At 45.1% G+C, this 19,169-nt stretch overlaps 1 protein-coding gene across 3 annotated transcripts in view; it reads right to left on the bottom strand.

The window, feature by feature from the left end:
* The window catches only part of M1ap (meiosis 1 associated protein), an 83,038-nt gene that overhangs the window by 14,218 nt on the left and 49,651 nt on the right, over positions 1-19,169 (bottom strand). For all 3 annotated transcript variants that reach the window (XM_021164813.1, XM_021164811.1, XM_021164812.1), the window contains exons 4-6: positions 12,240-12,413; positions 10,410-10,572; positions 9,620-9,761 (exon numbers count right to left, since the gene is read on the bottom strand). In XM_021164813.1, the coding sequence (XP_021020472.1) occupies positions 9,620-9,761; positions 10,410-10,572; positions 12,240-12,413 (479 nt within the window). The remainder of the gene's footprint in view (positions 1-9,619; positions 9,762-10,409; positions 10,573-12,239; positions 12,414-19,169) is intronic.

Genomic DNA, 19,169 nt, shown 5'->3' with positions numbered 1-19,169 from the left:
CAAGAAGTGGGAGTGGGTGGGTAGGGGTGTGTGGGGGGGAGGGTATAGGGGACTTTTGGGATAGCATTTGAAATGTAAAATAAGAAAATACCTAATTAAAAAAAAAGAAGAAGAAGAGCTGCTTAGAAGAGGCTCAGAACAAGCAAGCTGCCTGGAGGAGACACAGCCCAACTCAGTTACCTGTTAAGAACATCTCCCCTGCCTACCCTGTCCAGCTGCCTGCAGCTATGCACTATGTTCCTGGTTTCAGGCTTTTGTGAGCCGTCACCCATGCTGGTGTGGGCTTTTGGTAATGCAGCTGTCTCTGAGTCATTTCTGTTCCTGTAAGTAACCCCTTGCCCATACTCTTGTAAGTAATTCCAATAGAACTCATTGGCTCACCAAATTGGACTTCAGTGGTGTCTCTACTTTGGTCTGTCATCAATTTCCTATGTAGAATGGAGAAATGTTTGTTCTTGTCTCCAAGAACGGTTATCATATAACATAAAGACAGAGAATACTATCGATCAGAAAGACTGGGTAAAGCTCTTCTGATGAAAGTCAGATACCCAAATAAAACAAACTTTGAGGAAGACAGAAATGGAGCGGATTTCAGAAAACAAAACAAAACAAAAAACCAGGGAATGGAAAGTACACTTCTGACTGCATTTGACTAAGGCTTAAAGCATGTGCAAAGTGTAGATGGGAAAGTTATGTAACTTTTACAGCCAAGGAGCCTGATAGGTGGACACCAATGGCTAGGATCTGATTAGTGCAGCAGGTGTCTTGTTCAGAAAGCTGCTGCAAATGAAGAGGTGGAGGAGAGGGAGCAGCGAGCACACTCACCTATACTCTGACTTGTGGGGAAGCTCATGAACCTGGCAGTGAAAACACTTGAGTGGCTGGGGTGAATTAGAGACTGTGCTGTGTGTGTAGTCAGATGACAAAGGTGGGTGAGAGCTCATGATAACAGCTACGTCTGCATCTAGAGATCACCTCAGACCGCTTCTCCCTCCCAGGACAGTCAGAGAAGCTAGATAGTGTGGAATCTATGTTATGTGAAGGGAATACAATGGGAGATGAATAAAGCTGGTCTTTGAATACTGACAAAGAAGTATAGATTTAATGGTACAATTATAGTCTCTAGAGGAGAAAGATCCAGAGAGAGGTAGGAATTAGGCTAGCTCCATTCCCCCCCCCCCCCCCGAGGGCATATGTTGACTTTGAGTGGGAGGGGATGGTGGTAGTCATAGTGGTGGAGCTCAGAATCTAGGATTCCTATCTGCTAAGAGATGTTTACAAGGAAGCAGATCTTTTGGCGGAGATCTGCTGGTGGGGTAGGTGTGACTCAAGCCAGTTTTCCACTTAGGACATTGGTGATATACTAGAGTTAAGTGGGTTGGAGGCAGACATTCGTGAGAGAAGCTAAGTGTTTAAGGAGACTTGGGTAGAAATAATCAGGGTTGAGACCTTTTATGAGGAGAGACACAGCACACCAGGCTTGCCTCTGAAAGCTCTGGAAGATAGGCTGAGCTGTAGGATGTCTGCCCAGCTGTGACTCAGCACTGTACCCGAGTGCTCTATCTGCCTGGTGCAGGGAAGGGTGAGCCTTCTCTACCAACTGAAGCCTCTATAATATACTTATCCACAAGGTGAGGCTTTTACTAAATATTGTTATGTTAAAAAAAAAAAAAGGTCATGTCAGGACTGTAAGTTTGAAAACCAAAAGACAAAAGAAAGAATAAAACAAACGCACCCGATTAAGGCTTAACCGTAAAGAGTCTTAAATGCTTAAAACTGCATGTGTTTGTTTGTATGGGTGTATGTGTGAGTGTGTTTGTGTGTCTGTGTGAGTTGTGTGTGTTTGTGTGTATGTGTGTGAGAGAGAGAGAGAGAGAGGAGAGTGAGGTGGTGGTGGGGTGGGGGAATGATTGCAAGTATAGATTCTCTCCATTGTGGAGGTCCCAGGGATCAAACTCAGGTCATTAGGCTTGAATTGACTCCTGTAAGTTGTCCTCTGATCTTTACATTTGTGAGTGAGTTCTCACACACACAGACACACATACACACAAACAAACAAATGTAATGATATTGAAAGGAAACAATAAGAGCCAGGCATGGTGAGACACGCCTTTAATCCCAGCACTCAGGAAGCAGCAGCAGGTGGATCACTGTGAGTTCAAGGCCAGCCTGGCCTATATAGCAAGTTACAGGAAGGCCAAGACTAGGTAGACGCTGTCTGAAAAAACCAAAACAGAAAAAAAGAAAACAGGAGGAAACAAATGGAAATTATAAAAGTAATAGCCAACAACGGTGTGTAACCCACGGGCCAGATATGTGCCAGGTTCACACATGTAGCTCTAAGCACTCAAAAATATGCAAGGCATACTTTATAGTTTCGGTTAGATGTGACAGAGACAAGAGTTGCTAGCGTGTCTCAGATGTGCCTCTTTCCTTTCTTTCTCTCCTGCTGACCGCTCACAGAAGTCTTGCTAGAGCTAGCCTTGAATATTTTATACAAGACCTCACAATGCTGCAAATTATGTCAGAGAAGCTAAGTCAGTGTAGACTCTGTGGCTGAGTGGGAGGAGAAAGGCAAAGAACAGGGCCCAGAGGATGTGGTGAGAGTGACTGTGTGTGCACGCATGTGTGTAAAAGGGCTTAGGGAACAGCATCTCTGGGTTACAGATAATTACCGAGTGAAGGAGAAAAATCTATTCATTTCTATGCCATTGTAGTTATAAGAGGGCTCTTCTCTGGTGTTTTTGAAAACACAAATTAATTAGTTAAAAATTTCTTTTGGGTCACTGAATAATGTTTTTTAATATGTCATCCTGTAGACACTAGACCGCAGGAAGTCACTGTGTTTGTTAGGGTTCTGAATACATAAATACACCATAGTTAGAGATGTGATTATGTTTCTGAAGTTCACAGTCAGGAAACAATAAAGGAGCAGACTGAGGGCTATCAAGTTCCAAAGCACAGGCTTTTCTTGAGCAAGAGGGATATTTTCATCAGAATATTTTAGCAAACTGCCTGAGCCACTCCAAAGTGAGAGAGCCAGGAGAGATGGCTCGGCAATCAAAAGCACCTGTATGCAATCTGAGGACTGGCATTTGGATCCCAGCACCCACACAACAAGCCAGATTTCCCTACAAGGGTCCTTAACTCTGAGGGACAGGGAGGCAGGGGCATGACTATGGTTTCTGGCTTCCAACCTAGTCTAGAATTCACAAATTTCAAGTTCAGGAAGAGATCCTGCCTCAAAGGAAGAGAGAGAGAGAGAGAGAGAGAGAGAGAGAGAGAGAGAGAGAGAGAGAGAGAGAGAGAGAGAGAGAGAGAGAGAGAGAGAGAGGACAGCTGATGCTCTTTTATGTGTTCTGCGCGTCACCCCCCCTCATTCCCATACTCCCTCTCCCCTGCCCCTCTCTCTCACACACACATTAAAAAAATAGAGGTAACAAAAGGGGGATTTCTTTTCTGAGCCAAAATTTGACTAAAGCCGAAAACTTGGCTGGGAGAGTGGGGAAGTGGTAGAAACATCAGGAAAGGGCAAGTGTGTCATTTTGGATTTTAGAATAAATTAAGTTTACATCTCAGTCCTTAAGTCAAATCATCGGACATATACTTTAAAAGAAATGATGACTTGAAATATGCTTTTCTCTAAAGTAGGAATAAAATACACAAGGTCTGATGAAAAAAGGCATCTGGGAAGGGCTCACCAAGGAAACCGTTGAGCTGAGCCTTTCAGGTTAGGGCAGGATTTGAACACATGGAGAGAAGAGAAGAGACAGCATGGACAGAGGGGAAGCTAATGCTTCCCACTCATTTGGTTGTAGGGTATGGTACGGTATGTGAAGAGAATAAGGTAAGCCTTGAATATAGACTGTGTGTCTGTATTCAAATATAGGTGTGTGTGTGTGTGTGTTTTGCTAGAGATCAAACCTACGGCTTCATGCACACACCAGGCAAGTTCCTTATCACTGAACTGCACCACCAGCCGAAGACACACAGTATTTTGAAGCTGTAGATGGCAGACTTACTGCCATGCTTAAGCCAGGCCGAGAAGGGGAGAGACTGAGAGCATCCCAGCTCGTGAAGGAGTGCAGTATTAAAGCACAAGTAAGACAGGGCTGGATTAGCACAGTGAGGATCCAGGGAATGACGCTAATGGACGGATCTCGCAGGCAGGTGAGGTTCATTAAACGAGTGGGTGTAGGCACAAGAAACTTCAAAGTCAGGACTGCCCCAAGAAGGCAGTCAGGCTGGGTGTGGTAGTGCATGCCTTTAGACCCAGCATTATGCAGGCAGAGATAGGCAGATCTCTGTGAGTTTGAGGCCAGCCTGGTCTACATATAAGTTCTAAGCCATCCAGAGTTATAGAGTAAGCCTGTGTCTAAAAATAAACAGTAAAAGAAAGAAAGGAGAAAAGGAAGAAAGGAAGAAAAAAAGAAAGAAAGATTAATGTAGTCTCACCACGTAGGTAAAATGGAGCTGGGGAAGGGAAGTTAGGAGTTTATGAAAAAGTTTTTTTGAAAAGCATTGGGAACAGGAAACAAGGACAACTCCAATTTAGGAGAGGAAAACTGATGTGGCCTCAGGTGACTGGAGTGTAAAGGACACCATGGCTGAAAGTGGATGAGGTTTCAAGCCTGGGTGATTTAGACAATGACAGAGCTGCTATTAACAGAAAGACAGAAGTTAGAACAGGAGTTGGCTGTGGGGAACCCCAGTGTGGGAAGGCGGGGGCACAGAGAGTTGCACGGGGAACTGAGGAGGCACTGGATTTGAAAAGAACAAATAAACCAAATGTAAAAATCCCGGACCAGAGATGGAGGCAAAGTTCAGCACACACAGGGCTGTGGAGACGGATCAGCAACTAGAAGCTCTTTGCGATCTTCAAAGAACCCAAGTTTGGTTCCAGCAACCATGCTAGCCAGGGCATAACTGCCTGAAACTCCAGGTCTGGCCTCGGTGGCCACCTGTAACAAGCTGTGTACACTCATATAGATATATATACATACAGGCTAATAAAAATAAAGATATAAAAAAACAAGGTTCAGGCAACTTGTGCAAACAGGGTCAGGCAGGTTCAAACCAAATATTAAGCCTTGTCACATAGTAAGTGTAAAACTATTTCTTGTCGAATGAATGACTTGAAGCTTGTGAAAAATAATTCTCTCTCTCTCTCTCTCTCTCTCTCTCTCTCTCTCTCTCTCGTGCTGCCATTTTTGATTTATGCCACGCAGAGAAGGTGTCATTCAAATAGCATGGATGCAGAAAACTGATTTGCCCCTCCTCCCACTAGGAGGGCAGTGGGAAGATCAAGATCCCTGGGACCCACACGGTGAAAGGAGAGGACCGACTCCTGATGGCTGTCCCCTAACTCTCATGATGTTACAGCATGGAAACCTCCCAAACACACACACACACACAAACACACACACACACACAAACATAAAAGGAGAACATGAATGAGCAGACTCTGTTCTAGCCCAGTGAAATACAGAGGCCTACAGCGTGAGCAAAGGGGGGAATCAAAACCATGTCCAAAAGCAACATCGGGAGGAAAAGGTTTGCTTCAGCTGTCTGTCTGTCTGTCCTCAGAGGAAGCCAAGCCAGGACCTCAAGGCATGACCGTGGAGGCAGGGACTAGAGCAGAAAGCACAGAAGAAGCTCTCGATGGCTTGCTCAGACTACTTTTTTAAAAAATGAAACTCAGGACCACCTATGTAGTTTTTAAATAAAACCTCAATTGTTTGATTTTACCAACGAAGACTTGGGAGCCAGATGTGGGGGTGAAAGCCAGCTAGCTCAGAGAGGCAGAGAAAGCACCCAGCTGACCTTCCTCCTCAGCCCACATCCCAGAAGAACCTCTCTCTCACCCTGTCTCAGAAAACCTCCGTCAAACAGAGTATCTGTCCCTTCTACTTCCTGTGCATCTCTCTATCTGTCCTCCTGAGTCCCTCTTACAGTCTATGTTTTTTTTTTTTCTTAATAATCTGATGTTCACTTCCTGTCTACTGGTTGCTTGCTCCACCTCTTGACCTATGTTTGACTTTATTTAATCCGTTTACAGAAAGCTCTTGGATAGAATTTAATCAGAAAGCTCTTGGATTAAAGGTGTGTGCTAAGGCTGAGCCACACTACAACTAAAAACAGGTTTTCCCAGTAAATAACAATCTCTGGGTTGATCACAGTGAGATCAAATATCCTGTAATACACCTGCCCAATGGAAGGTACCATCCATAATAGGATGGCCTCTCCCACATTAAGAAAATGCCCTGTAGACTTGCCTACCAACCAGTCTTACAGAAGCATTTTCTCAGTTGAGAGTCCCTCCTCCCAGATACCTTTAGCTTGCAACAAGTTGACAAAAAGCCAACTAGGACATCCATTCATCCATTTAAGACATTAAGTTATTTCTAATTTTCTACCACTGTAAATAACACTGAGATGCACGTCTTGTTTGTATATGTCTTTATTTCATTGTCTTGGACTATAATCCTGGCAAGAGTGTTGAAGGATGTCTATTTTCAGGAAAATGTGTTAAAATGCTAATGTCTAAAATATCACATACTCCCCAGGCATAGTGGTATACACCTTTAATCCTAGAACTCAGCAAGTGGACACAGGAGATCTTAGTGAGTTTGAGGCCAGCCTGGTCTACAAAGTGAGTTCCAGAACAGCCAGGACTATGCCATGGAGAGACTTTGTCTCAAAAAACAAAAACGAAATGAACAACAAAAAATCCTTTACTATAAGCATTAAGCCAAGTATAATGGTGCCTGTGCATACCGATGCTGGGGAAGCAAAGGCTATCCTCAGCTACATAGCAAGTTTAAGAAGGTTAACCTGGGCTACATGAGACCCTGCCTTTATTTAAACAACAACAACAACAACTGTATTAAAAGCAGGGTCAGGGAGGCCGAGATGGGAAGGTCTTGAAGTCAAGGCTTGTTTGGGTTGCAGATTAAGTTCAAGTCCCTGGGTAACTTAAAATGAGACCCGTCTCAGACTAAATACATAAACAAACAAACAAACAAACAAACAAACAAACAAACAGAAGCCTGGGGATATAGAATCAGGGTAGAGTGACTAGCATATGTGAGATCCTGGGTTCAACCTCCAGTTTGTCAAAAAGAAAAATAAAGGGATTGAAGGCACTGGGAGAAATGCTTGCTGAGTGATGGATCATCTCAGAGACTCTGAGGAAGTGGGTGGAGAACTTAGTAAACTGAGCTGAGGAGCAGTCACAGAAGTGATTGATTTGTGTCGCTTCTCTGCAAAGAGGGGTGGCCGTTCTTCAGACCAGAAACAGGAACTCAGTGGGTGGACACCAAAAGAAACAGGAAAAGAAGCCTGCTTCTGACAGTGAAAGACACAGTGCTGTGCTGCCCATTCTTTTGTGCCTGTCACTCATGTGTGACACATGTCTGCCACTTGGTCCGCCTAGGTCAAACCTGAGGGACACATGTCTCTTACTCTGTCTGGTCCACCTCAGTCCAACCTCTGTTATCTCTGAGAGATGTATTTTATTTTCAGCTATGTGTGTGTGGGTCTGAGCAGGTGATCTGAGAGCAAGTGCCCGTGCTGAGCAGAGCGGAGATGTTGGCTTTCCCTGGAGTTACAGGTGGTTGTGAGCCGCCATGTGGGTGCCGGGAACTGAACTCAGGTCCTCTGGGAGAGCAGCACGTACCCTTAAATTCTGTGCCATCTCTCCAGCACTAGGTCAAGTGTGTATTTAGTATTTTGTCCTTGGATTCTCTTTTCAATTATTTTATTTCAACTTAAGTGTTACATTAATTTTCTTTTATCTTTCTTTATCTTTTTTTTTTTTTAGGTTTTTGAGACAGAATCTCATGCTATATATAGTTCTGGCTGGCTCAGCACTTGCAATGTAGACCAGGCTAGACTTGAACTCGCAGAGATCAGCCCGCCTCTGTTTTCTAAGTGCTGGAATTAAAGGCAAGTTCTACCACATCTGGCTCCTTTCCTTTCCTTTTTTTTTTTTAAATTATGTGTATGCATGTGGGGCTTAATATGTGTGCATGTGTGTGTGTGTGTGTGTGTGTGTGTGTGTGTGTATGTTAGTGGAGACAAGATGAAAGGATCAGATCCTGGAACTGGAATCACAGGAGGTTGTGAGTCTTGTGATGTGGACGCTGGGAGCTAAAGCTGGGTCCTCTGTAAGCAGTAAGCTCTCTTAACGGCAAAGTTGCCTCTCTCGCCCCTCATTGGTTTTCCTTTTACAAGTAGTAATTGTAGTCTGAGTGTTTAATTCATGTGTGGGTGTGCGTGCCACAGTGAATGTGTAGGGTCAGAGGGTAACTGTGTGGAGTTGGGCAAGCCACATTAGTTTCTGGGCCTGTGTTTTTGTTTTGTTTTAATTTGCTTCTGTTCAAAGGGTTGACATCTTGATGTTCAAGTCAGATGCCAAGCATGTGCTGGATACTTCATCGACCTCACCCCCCTCATATCCCGTTCTTTGCTGAGCTCTGATTATATATGCCTACAAACAGTTCTCTGTTGTATTTTTCTAACCATGACTTCCAGTAATCTTCAATATATAATAATCTATTATATGTATATATATTTTTTTCTCTGTCTCCTCCATTACAGAGGAAACTGATATATCTATTATGTCATCGCTGAATGCATATCTAGGGCTTAAAGCAATGATTGGCCTGGGTCTGGATCAGAGACTGTCCTCTCAGTGACCTGTGATAACCCGTACAGTGTTAGAAGGCTCTGGGGCTTAGAGCATTCACTGTTATTCTTGTGTGTGTGTGTGTGTGTGTGTGTGTGAGTGTGGGTACAAGTGTGCCACTGTGTATGAGTGGAGGCCAGAGGACAACTTCCTGAGTGTGTTTGCATTCTCCACTGTGGATGTGGGGTTTGAACTTAGATCATCAGGCTTGCGTGGCAAGAGCTATTACCATCTAGTCCGAAAGGAAGTACATCTTAAAGCATCATTACTTCTGTTTAAAGGTTATAAAATAAAGGGCTATGGCTGAGTTCAGGAAGCATTCTGCATACAAGCTGCATAGCCTCACATTGCTTTTTCGTCCATGCTTATAACTACTACCCCTAAACTGACTTTTACCTGACACTTCGAGATAGATATAAATTCCCGGACTTCCTAGCCATGGTGTCAGTAAGAGCAACACCTGGGCCCAGTGAAGTGGCGTGCTCAGTAATGTTGACTGCTGGCAAATCTGACATCCTGAGTTCAATCTCCAGGACCCTATGACCAAAGGGTAGAACTGACTCCCACAAGTTGTCCTCTGATCTCTGCACATGTGCCAGGGCATTTGTGCATCACCCCCTACACATATGGACACAAAACAAATAGATGAAGTATATAAACAGTAGCACTGGTATGGAGCGCGGGTGTCCTTTTGTACCACACTTGATCAGCTGATCAGCTGATGCCTGAAAAGCCATCTGGTAGAGTGTACTAACATCTCCTTTGGGCTCATCTAACAGAGGTGACGTTATATTTACTGTGAATTTCAGAGTATTTCCAGGGTTTCCACCCTTCCCAGGGTTGATACAGGTCTGGGATCAGGGAGGAGTGTTAGTGGCTGGTTTTGTCTAGTTGTTATGTGAGCACTCTTGCCCGGGGTAGAACACTCACCAGCAAGCAGTGACACAGGGCATGAAAATGTTGTTGATTTGTTTCCAGTTCATCCCAGTCCAGCTGCCAACAGCTTGTGGGTCTGAGAATGAAGGGCAGTCCATAGGTCAGGGACTCGCAGATCCCACTAGATTTCAGAGCCCTGGAAAAGAAAGACTTTCTTAGTGGTAGCCCGGACCTCTAACCACACCCTTCTGAATTTGGCTCTGGACCTTATTGTGCATCAGGCTGTGTAAATTACATAGTGTGCGGTCAGATCTGCACACAGAAAGTTTTCAGAGCTCAGCTGTCTTCACATGGTGCTTTACAGTAAGGACTAGAGAGCAGCAAAGCTAGGCTTTGTCATCATGGTTGTGCTTGAGAGCTGGGTCCCCTGAAGCAGCAATTCTAGTACCTAGAGTAGTGGTAGGGTGGGAGTTGGGTCTGGATACCCTTTCCCTTTGAAAGGTTCATTCCTGTACTAATCCTAACGAGCTTTTGATAAACATCCATTGGATGATTGGCTGCCCTTGAATTAACCTTGCCTTTCTGTGCATTCAGAGGCCGTGTTTCCAATTCTTGCCTGCATCTCCAAGTCTTCTGTGGTAGCAAGTCCTGGCTTGCTCCTCTGGCTTCCACTTGCTAAGAAGCCCAGCCTTACTTTTTTTTTTTTTTTTTAAATGACACGCTTGTAACTGCTATTGGCCACTGACTGCAGCCCGACTGCAGAGATGCAATCTAAATCTCTGCACGTCCAGGCCACAGAACCAGTAAGAACAGCTTAGACTGCTGAGGCTTCCTCAAAGCATACTTGACCACTTGAAGCTTATACGGAGAGTCTGAAGACAGGGATGCCATCTGGTAGAGTGTGCTGATATCTCCTTTGGGGTCATCTATTCTCGACATGCCATCAGCTGTACCAGGAAGCAGGGATGGGCTGAGAAATCGCTCTTGGAGATCACATTTTAGACATACTACAATAAAAAGAGAGTTAGAGAAGAGACTGGGCTACCTCAGGCTAGGCTTTAAGAGGCAACAACAATTCCTACTAGTTTCTATTCACTAAGCAGGCAAGGGTCAGGAGGGGGTGGGGGGACTGGGACAAAGAAAGCAAGCTTGGTTGAGGAGGTAAGGCAGATCTGGCACCTGTGGTCTAACTATCGCTCTAAACAGTTTACTTATTCTCTGAGCCTGACATGATTGTCCCTTGCTTTACTGCCGGGCTGGCTGACCTGTTGTCTCATAGCGAGAGCTCTGGCTTGCCATTCAAGAGGACCACGTGTTCTTGGTGGAGCAGCTAATGGTAAAATATGCAGAGGCCCTTGGGTATCATGTTAGGAAATCTTGCCTCTGCTGCTTCCCCGTGGCTTTGGCAAGCGTGCTGGTCAGATGAAGGAAGAGCAGGAAAGCAGAAGTCAGAGAGTCAGCTGACTGCCACTGTTTTCCTCTGGGCTCTTGTAGGGGCCACCAGGGGCTGTGGGAGGCACAAGTTCCTGAAATAGCTTATTTGAATGCCCTGAAAGGAACCTGAGTATAGGACAGAGTAGAAGGCCTCAGAGCACAGTGGTGGTATGGTGGCAGGCGTGCATAAACTGGCACTGAGCTGGACTGCTCTTGGTGTAGGGCATGCTGCTCTATTACGCTTTTTTTTTTAAGCTTTAATTTTTTTGACAGGATTTCTTGCAGCCCAGATTGACCTTTGACTTGCTATGTAGCTGGAGATGACCTTGAACTCCTGCTTCTCCTGCCTCTACCCCCTGAGTGCTATGGTTTGAGGTGTGTATCAGGGTTTTGTATTTCTACCCCAGCAGTTACCTTTAGGTGCCAAAGGCCCAGGCTTCTGCTGCTCTGAGCCTGACCCTTTGATGCTACAATGGGTTAAAACATCTCTCTCTGGTTTGAATATTGATGGCAGATGTGTGAGTCTGTGGACACTGGGCTCTTGTGAGAAGAGGACAGGGCTGCCATGTGGAGCTTGCTTCTGAGTTGATACAGTTTTCCTCAATTTGATGCCTAGCTAAGTGAGATTGTTAGGAATTTTATTTTAATTTTATGCGTGTTTCTTTTCTGTCTGTCTGTCTGTCTGTCTTCATGTATGTGTCTTACATGGGCGCAGTGCCTGAAGAAGGTGTCAGATCCCTTGGATCTGGAGTGACAGGAGATTGTGGGCTCCATGTGTGTGCTGAGACCTGATTCTAGATCTTTCGTAAGAACAGCAAATACTCTTAGCCACTGAGCCGTCTCTCGAGCCCCAGTGAGAAGACTTCTATTTGTTCTTCTCACTGCAGGCAGTGTTGGCATTATCAAGGTAAAAGAATCTTTTAAGTTAGAGTACCAATAGTGCCCACCATATTGAGTGAGACTATTGAGAAAAATGCTTGATTATCCATATCTTTCTACGGCGTAGCCATTGTCTTATCATTGAGGCATCAAGGACTCTGCCTCTGCCACTACTTGGCCCTTGCAGGCTGGGATGGTCACTCTTGAGAACACCATCACCAGACAGCTTCACCCAGGTCTCACCCAACCCCTGGGCCTCAGCTTATCTGTATTTTGCTGCCTCTCTAGAGTCATCCAGAGTTCTAACCCTAGACAAGGATATGCTGAGCCTACAGAATCTATCTTTTTCAGGGCCGTGTACTTGGATGATCCTTGGCTCGGGAAGGAGGATGAAGACTCTGTGGAGTAAGAAGAAGGTGGATGTTTTCTTGGTCGGTTTCACTGTTATGCAGCCAGGCTTTGAAGAAGACCTCCATGCTGACAACATCGTTGTCTAGCGTCTCCAGGACAATGTCAGCTTCCAGGATAGAACTCTCTGCAGAAGAAAGGGAGGTTGTGGTTAAAGTGGGTTTTTTTTTTCAATCTTAATATTTATTTATTTAAAGGTTTTCTCCCCAGGGGGAGGCTGGGGCAATGACTGAACTGTTACGAGTACGTACTGCTCTTGCAGAGGACCTGAGTTCAATTCCTAGCATCTATATCATTTGGCACACAACTATCAGTAACTCCAGTCCCTGGGATCTGATGTTCTCTCGTCTAAACTCTCGTCGGAACTCACACATGCAAACAGGTGTGATTTAAAAAAAAGTCTTCACAATTATTTAAAAATAGATTTGTTTTAGTTGAAAATTGTTTTTCTGTGTTGGGGTTGGAGAGATGACTCAGCTGTTGAGAACACTTGTTCTTGCAGAGAATCTGGGTTTGAGAGGTGCACCCACATGGTGTCGCACAACCACCTGTCACTCACGTCCCAAGGGATCCAACACTTCTTTGGACCTCAGTGGGCACCAGGCATGCATGTGGTACAAATATATACATGCAGGCAAAAGACTCACACATATGAAATAATAAAGCAAATCTAAAAATGCTAAGACACTATTTATGTGTTTGGGATTTTTGTCTGCATGTATGTTTATGCACCACAAATGGGCCTGGCGACCATGAAGGACAGAAGAGGGCATCAGATGCCCTTGGAACTGGCGTTATAGACGGCGGCTGTGAGCTACCTTGTGGTGCTGGGAATTGAATTTGGAAGAGCAACTGGTACTCTTAATTGTTGAGTCATTTCTCCAGCCATTCATTTTAAATGTTTAATTATGCATATGTGTCTATATGTAGGTATTGCATGCAACTCCCTGAGCTGGAGTTACAGATGGTCATGAGATCCTTGGCTTGTGTGCTGGGAGAGTGAACTCGAGCTCTCTAGGAGAGCAGCAAGTGCTGAGCCAGCTTTCTATTATTATTGCTACTACTATTATTATTTTTTGATACAGGGTCTAACTGTGTATCTTGGGCTGTCCTGGATCTCACTGTGTAAATCAGGCTGGCTTTGAACTTAAAGAGAGAGCTCCCTGCCCTACTTCTCAAGAGCCGGGATTAAAGGCATGCACTACCACACCCAGTGAAGTTTATTTATTTATTTACTTGGTTTTCTGAGACAGGGTTTCTTTATGTAACCCTGGCTATCCTGAAACATGCTCTGTAGACCAGGCTGGCCTCGAACTCAGAGAAAAAAAAAAAAAAAAAAAAAAAAAAAAACAATAAAGAGGCCTGCCTGCCTCTGCCTCCCAGTGCTGAGATCAGAGGCGTGTGCCACCACCACCTGGAAAGTGTTTAGTTCTTAATTAAGCATGTTTTGAGACAGAGCTAGGCTCTGTAGCCTCCTGGCCCAGCATTCGCTGTGTAGACCCGGCCTTGAATGTGTCACGAGCCTCCTACCTTCCTTTCAAATTCCTGGGATTATAAACATGAACCATTACTACATGCACCGAATTTTTTAATTATAAATTTTGAAAAATATAAACTTTAAGCATATAAACTTAATGTCCGTCCTAGACACCCTCTTGGAGCATGCACAAGAGACTTACACAAAGACGTTCAGCACAGCGTTATCATCCCGACAATCAAACTCCAAACAGGAAGCAGGTCTAGTTCGTGTCCATCAATAGAGGAATGTTTAAATAAATTACGACACACTCACACTGATTTGTACTATGTAGTCATTAGCAATTTAAAGCTAAGTTTACCAACATGGAAATTTAGAAAGGAGTAATCTGATCCCATTTGTATGAAGGTAAAACTACCTGTGAACGTGAATCCATGAGTCTGTACCTGCAAACGTGCAGCTGTAAGTACATACATGAACCTGCTATACAGGTCTGAAAGGCTGCCATCTAGCTATTAGCTGCTAGGGAGCAGAAATGGGCAGGGTTTTGAGACACAGTCTCTCTTTATTCACACTCCTACAGTCTTTAAATTTATCTCAATTGTCTATTTCTGTTTTGAAATATTCTGAGGCGCTGGAGAGATGACTCAAAAGTTAAGAGTGCTTGTGGTTCTCATAAAGGACCAGAGTTCAGTTTCGGAGCTCACACTGGAACTCGAGCTCCCAGGAGGGGTCCGATGCTCTCCTCTGGCCTCCATGGGCATTCATGCACGCACACACACCAAATAAATAAAATGAATCTTTAGAGAACACCAAAAATATTCTAGAATATAAAAGCTAGGAAAAACTACACAGCAAGGCTCATTAGTTATTAACGAGGGACATATCAGTTCTATGTTATCATTTTTAGTAAAAGTGTGTTTAATTATTACTTCTGTTAAAATGAATCTTAACATTTAAAAGAAAAAATGACGAACTATTATACTGCCCCTACCTTATCGTACAGATTACAGAGTTACTCATTGGCACACTGTCTCACAAGTGTGATTGGCATCCAAGGTGAGGGGCTAGGCTGCTGTGTGATGAGAGGCCCTGGGTAGGTGAGTTAACAGGCTTTCCTGGGGGGCATTTCTGAAGTCAGCCAGTTCTACCTCTGACGCTGGCATCTGCGTCTACAAGTAAAGGTCAGGGAAAGCCAGAGAGAAGGTATGGCGGAGGCATGGACAGAGGCGGGGAGGGAAGAGCTGAGGAGAGACCCTGAGGGTCCATGAGATACAAAGGGCCTAAGAAAAGCCAGTGGTTCAGATGAATAACTTCTGTGTATGACTCGCGAATGCCAGGCAGGTTATTTCTAGAGCGACATTCCTGAGGAGAGGTTGGTAGAGGCGGCAGACTTTTCCACCTCAGGAACAAAGAAGGTTCAGTCCATGGTGCTGGCTCCAACGCAGGAGGCGCAGGGAGTGAGATGACTTCACATTCATTCAAGGACTTCTCCTGTCTCCCACAGGGATAGCAAGTACAGTACACTTTTTTTTTTCTTGGCCAGCACGATCAACTCTGCTAAATAGTTATACAGATTCATTCATTTCTAGCTGTTTCGTTCATCTCATCAGGGACACACAACTCTCTGGAATTTCTCAAGCAGCAGCCTTGAGCACTCCGTCTCAGACTCCTGTCTGCTCCATTGTGTTTTATGGTGCTAGAATAATAAGCACAAGATATTGCCAGAGCACCATTTAAATAACTAATGTGGCTCATCTGGTGACGACAGAAGCAAACACACCGAGGGGGCGGCTGGTCCTTAGTGAGGCAAAAGAACTATGGAAGCAACAAGGCAAGGATAGAGCTAGAGAGAGGGACTTGAGGGGCTGGAGAGGTGGCTCCGTGGTCAAGAGCACTGGCTGCTTTTTCAGGAGACCTGGGTTCAATTTCCCCACACCTGCATTTGGCTAATGACTGCCTGTAACTCCTGTTCCAGGGGATCCAACTGGCCACCCTCTGGCTTCCCCAGACATACATGTGGTCCATGTACACACAAAACATTCATATGCATAAAGTAAAAATTAATTAATTAATTAAAAACAAACAAACAAACAAACCCTGAGAGTCTCAGAGAAGTAAGTATAAAGGGTAGAAGATTGGGAACTCCCACGATGGGTAGTGGGAGGGGACAAGACATCATTCTTCATAGAATCATCATCATCATCACCACCACCATCATCATCATCATCAACAACAACATTGAAAAGGGTTTTCTAAAGTACATAAAACTGTACAGCTAACATGGAATGGCGAGGCCAAGGAAAAGTAGTTCTGCTGAGAAGAAGGGGATGAAGCTGGGTGTGGTGGCCCATGCTTTACCCAGCATGCAGGAGGCAGAGGTAGGTGGATCTCTGTAAGTTCAAAGCCAGCCTATTTTACACCGAGACTTCCGAGTCAGCCAGAGAAACACAGTGAGACCGTATCTTTTAAAGAAAGGCAAAAGAAAGAAATGAAGGAGAATTTTTTTTTTAACAGCAAATATGCTAAAGCTAGAACAGAAGATAAGCGTGGTGTTATGCACGACGGTGGCTTGCAGGTCTCAAGGTTTTGCTGTAGCTTTGCTGGTGGTTTCGTCATGGCTTAGAGGATGGGTAGGGAGAAAACTCATCAGAAATGGAACACCAAGAGAGGAAGCAACAAAGATTCAGGCTCCTAGATGTGTCCCAGCAGCAGAGATGTGGATGGCACCTCTGTTCGTGTGGATTTTACCGCAGTGACAATTCCCTCTCTAAAATGTTCGGCTTTTCCATTAGTTCTGAGGTTGGGAAGCGACACGTCTGAGGGTGCAGGCAAAACGACTCTGAGGAACGGGTTCTTGAACGCAGCACGTGTTGTACAATGGAGAACGCCCCGCCTTGTTCTCCAGATGAGTCAGGCAGGCAGTCTTCTCGGCACTGTTCATTGTTAGTGTTTCTAACTTTTTAAAAGTTTAATTCATTTATTTTTATGTGTATAGGTGTTTTTGCCTACGTGCACGTGTGGGGGACCATGTGTGTGTGGTGTTCACAGAGGCCAGAGATGGCAGTAGATCTCCTGGAACTGGAGTTACAGGTGGCTGTGAGCCCCCTTGTGAGTGCTGGGAATTGTTGGCACTCAAACCCGGGTCCTCCGGGAGAGCAGCCAGTGCTTGTCACCGTGGAGCCATCTCTCCAGCCTTCATTTCTCACCTCTTAACTCACACACACTGGGGAGAGTGACAGCAGAGTTTTCTCGTTGGAAGAGATTCTCGTGGCATCCCCATAGAGGTTCTGGGCTTCAGGTGGGAACCTTGATTCTGCTGTCTCAGAAGGAATGGCATCCTTTCAGCACTGGCTGCTCCTCCTAAGGGCTCAGGTTGAATTCTATTGTCACCTCCTCTTGGAGCCATCACTCTTCAGAGACTCCGCCTTCCTCTTCCTCTGTGATGGTCCAGGGCGCTCCTCCCCATTGCCCCCCGTGGACACCCTGTTTTTTTCAAGATCCAGTTCAAATGCCACCTGCACCTGTCCTGACCCACCCTTCATGTGTAGGTGATGATGGCGAGGCAGATCGTTCATTGTATAGTTGTGTTGTCACTATCGTTAGCTGGGGACACATTTGATCTTCCCCATTTAGATGCAGGCTTCTTTTCACGGCCATCCTGCCCCATCCCCCAGCTGGGGCCTTGGCAGAGGCCTGTCACTCCCATTGCTTTTCCTGTGACCCTTCTGCTTCAGCTAAGTTTGTCTCCTTGTCACGTGACTTCCTTCCTTCCTTAGGGCTTTTATTACTCTGTTAATCCGTGGCCTTGCACCTCCTCCAGCCTTTGACTCAGAACGTCGTCCAGGAGCTATGCTCATATGATCTTTCCTTGTCTGCTTTAATTAGTAACGACGGGGTGCTTGTGAGCTTCATTGTGCAGTATTAATCATTCTTGTTAATTTATTTCTGTTGAAGGCTTTATTTCCCCGAGTTTTTGAAAGGCAGTGTGATTTAGTAGCAAGATCAGGACTTGAGATGTGCCTTGGAATGTTGTTAGTTGTGTGTTTTTGGGAGCAGCAGGGACACTATAACCTATTTCCTAGTTGTCATAACACACTACAGTGTACGTTGTTTAAGAACAGCACGCAGTAGCTCAGCCACTGCCTTCACCCTCCCGTTCCTCTTCCATCTCTATCTTTCCCTCCCTTTCTCGTTGTCACTCTGGGATGAAACAGGGTCTCACATGGTCCAGATTGGTCTCAAACTCATTATGTAGACAAGGATGACCTTGCCCTTCTCATCTTCCTGTCTCCACTTCTCAAGTGTGGGGATGACAAGGGTTGGCATTCACTACCACACCATAGTTTATGTGGTGCTGAGGGTCAAACCCAGGGCTTCATGCATGTAAGGCAAGCATGCTAGTAACTGTGCCACACGCCCAGCTCTTCTACTCTTCCCTACTCTCATGGGCAGAAAAAAAAAAAAAAAGGTACTTTCCTTTTTCTTCAAACTGTGTTTTGCTAGGTCATCCTCCTTGGCTTCTGCTTTCCTCTGGGTTAGAACAGCAGCGCCCACTGCAGCATTGCTCACAAACATAACTAAATGTGCTAAACCGGAGAGCTGGGAAGGAGATATTGTTCTTCTTAGATAATACTGAAGCATAGCTCCTCCCAGAAAGCAAGGCATTAAGCATCTGATGAAACAGGCCCCTTGACGCGGTGCCCGCGCGAAACTACAGCTAACCATTGGAACAGCCTTGCCTGAGTCCCTGTGTGGACTTATTCTGCCCCCTAGTGGCCACAGCAGTGACAGCCTTCACTTGGATTTATTATGAACTGCCACATGGGTGCTGGAGGAAGTGTTTCACTGGGAATGGACTTGAAGAGCTTAAGGACTGACCCGACAGCCAGCTTGCTCTTCTTTTCGTTGTTTGTGGCTGAAGCTCTCCGCTTCCTGCTCCTGCCGGCATGCCTGCTGCCATGCTATTCCCCACCATTGTGAACTCAGCCCCCCTGTGCAACCATAAGCCCAAACAAACTTTCTTCTCTAAGTTGCTTTGGTCATGGCATTTCATCACAGCAACGGGAAAGTAGCTAGTCCTCTGCGCTGGACATGATAGTGATGGCTAGGCTGAGAGCCCACTGGATATGAAATAAGGACACTGGACTCCTAAAAGCATTGCAGACTTTTAAGTGCCATGCAGCTCTTGGGAATAAAGATTAAAAAGTTGCTGCTGAGGAAGTGTACATCTACAGTGATGTGAACATTTGAGATGCTCAAAGTCTTTCACTTTTTTCTTTTTTAGTGAAGTGTGTGATCCAAATTGGAAGAAAAATATATCTTAACTACAGGTTTGTTTGTTTGTTTGTTTGTTTGTTTTTCCAGACAGGGTTTTTCTGTGTAGCCCTGGCTGTCCTGGAACTC

This window comes from Mus caroli, chromosome 6, assembly GCF_900094665.2.
Source record: "Mus caroli chromosome 6, CAROLI_EIJ_v1.1, whole genome shotgun sequence".
Classification (NCBI taxonomy): domain Eukaryota; kingdom Metazoa; phylum Chordata; class Mammalia; order Rodentia; family Muridae; genus Mus; species Mus caroli.
The sequence above is the reverse complement of the archived record's forward strand: the minus strand, read 5'-3'. Positions and strand labels throughout refer to the sequence as shown.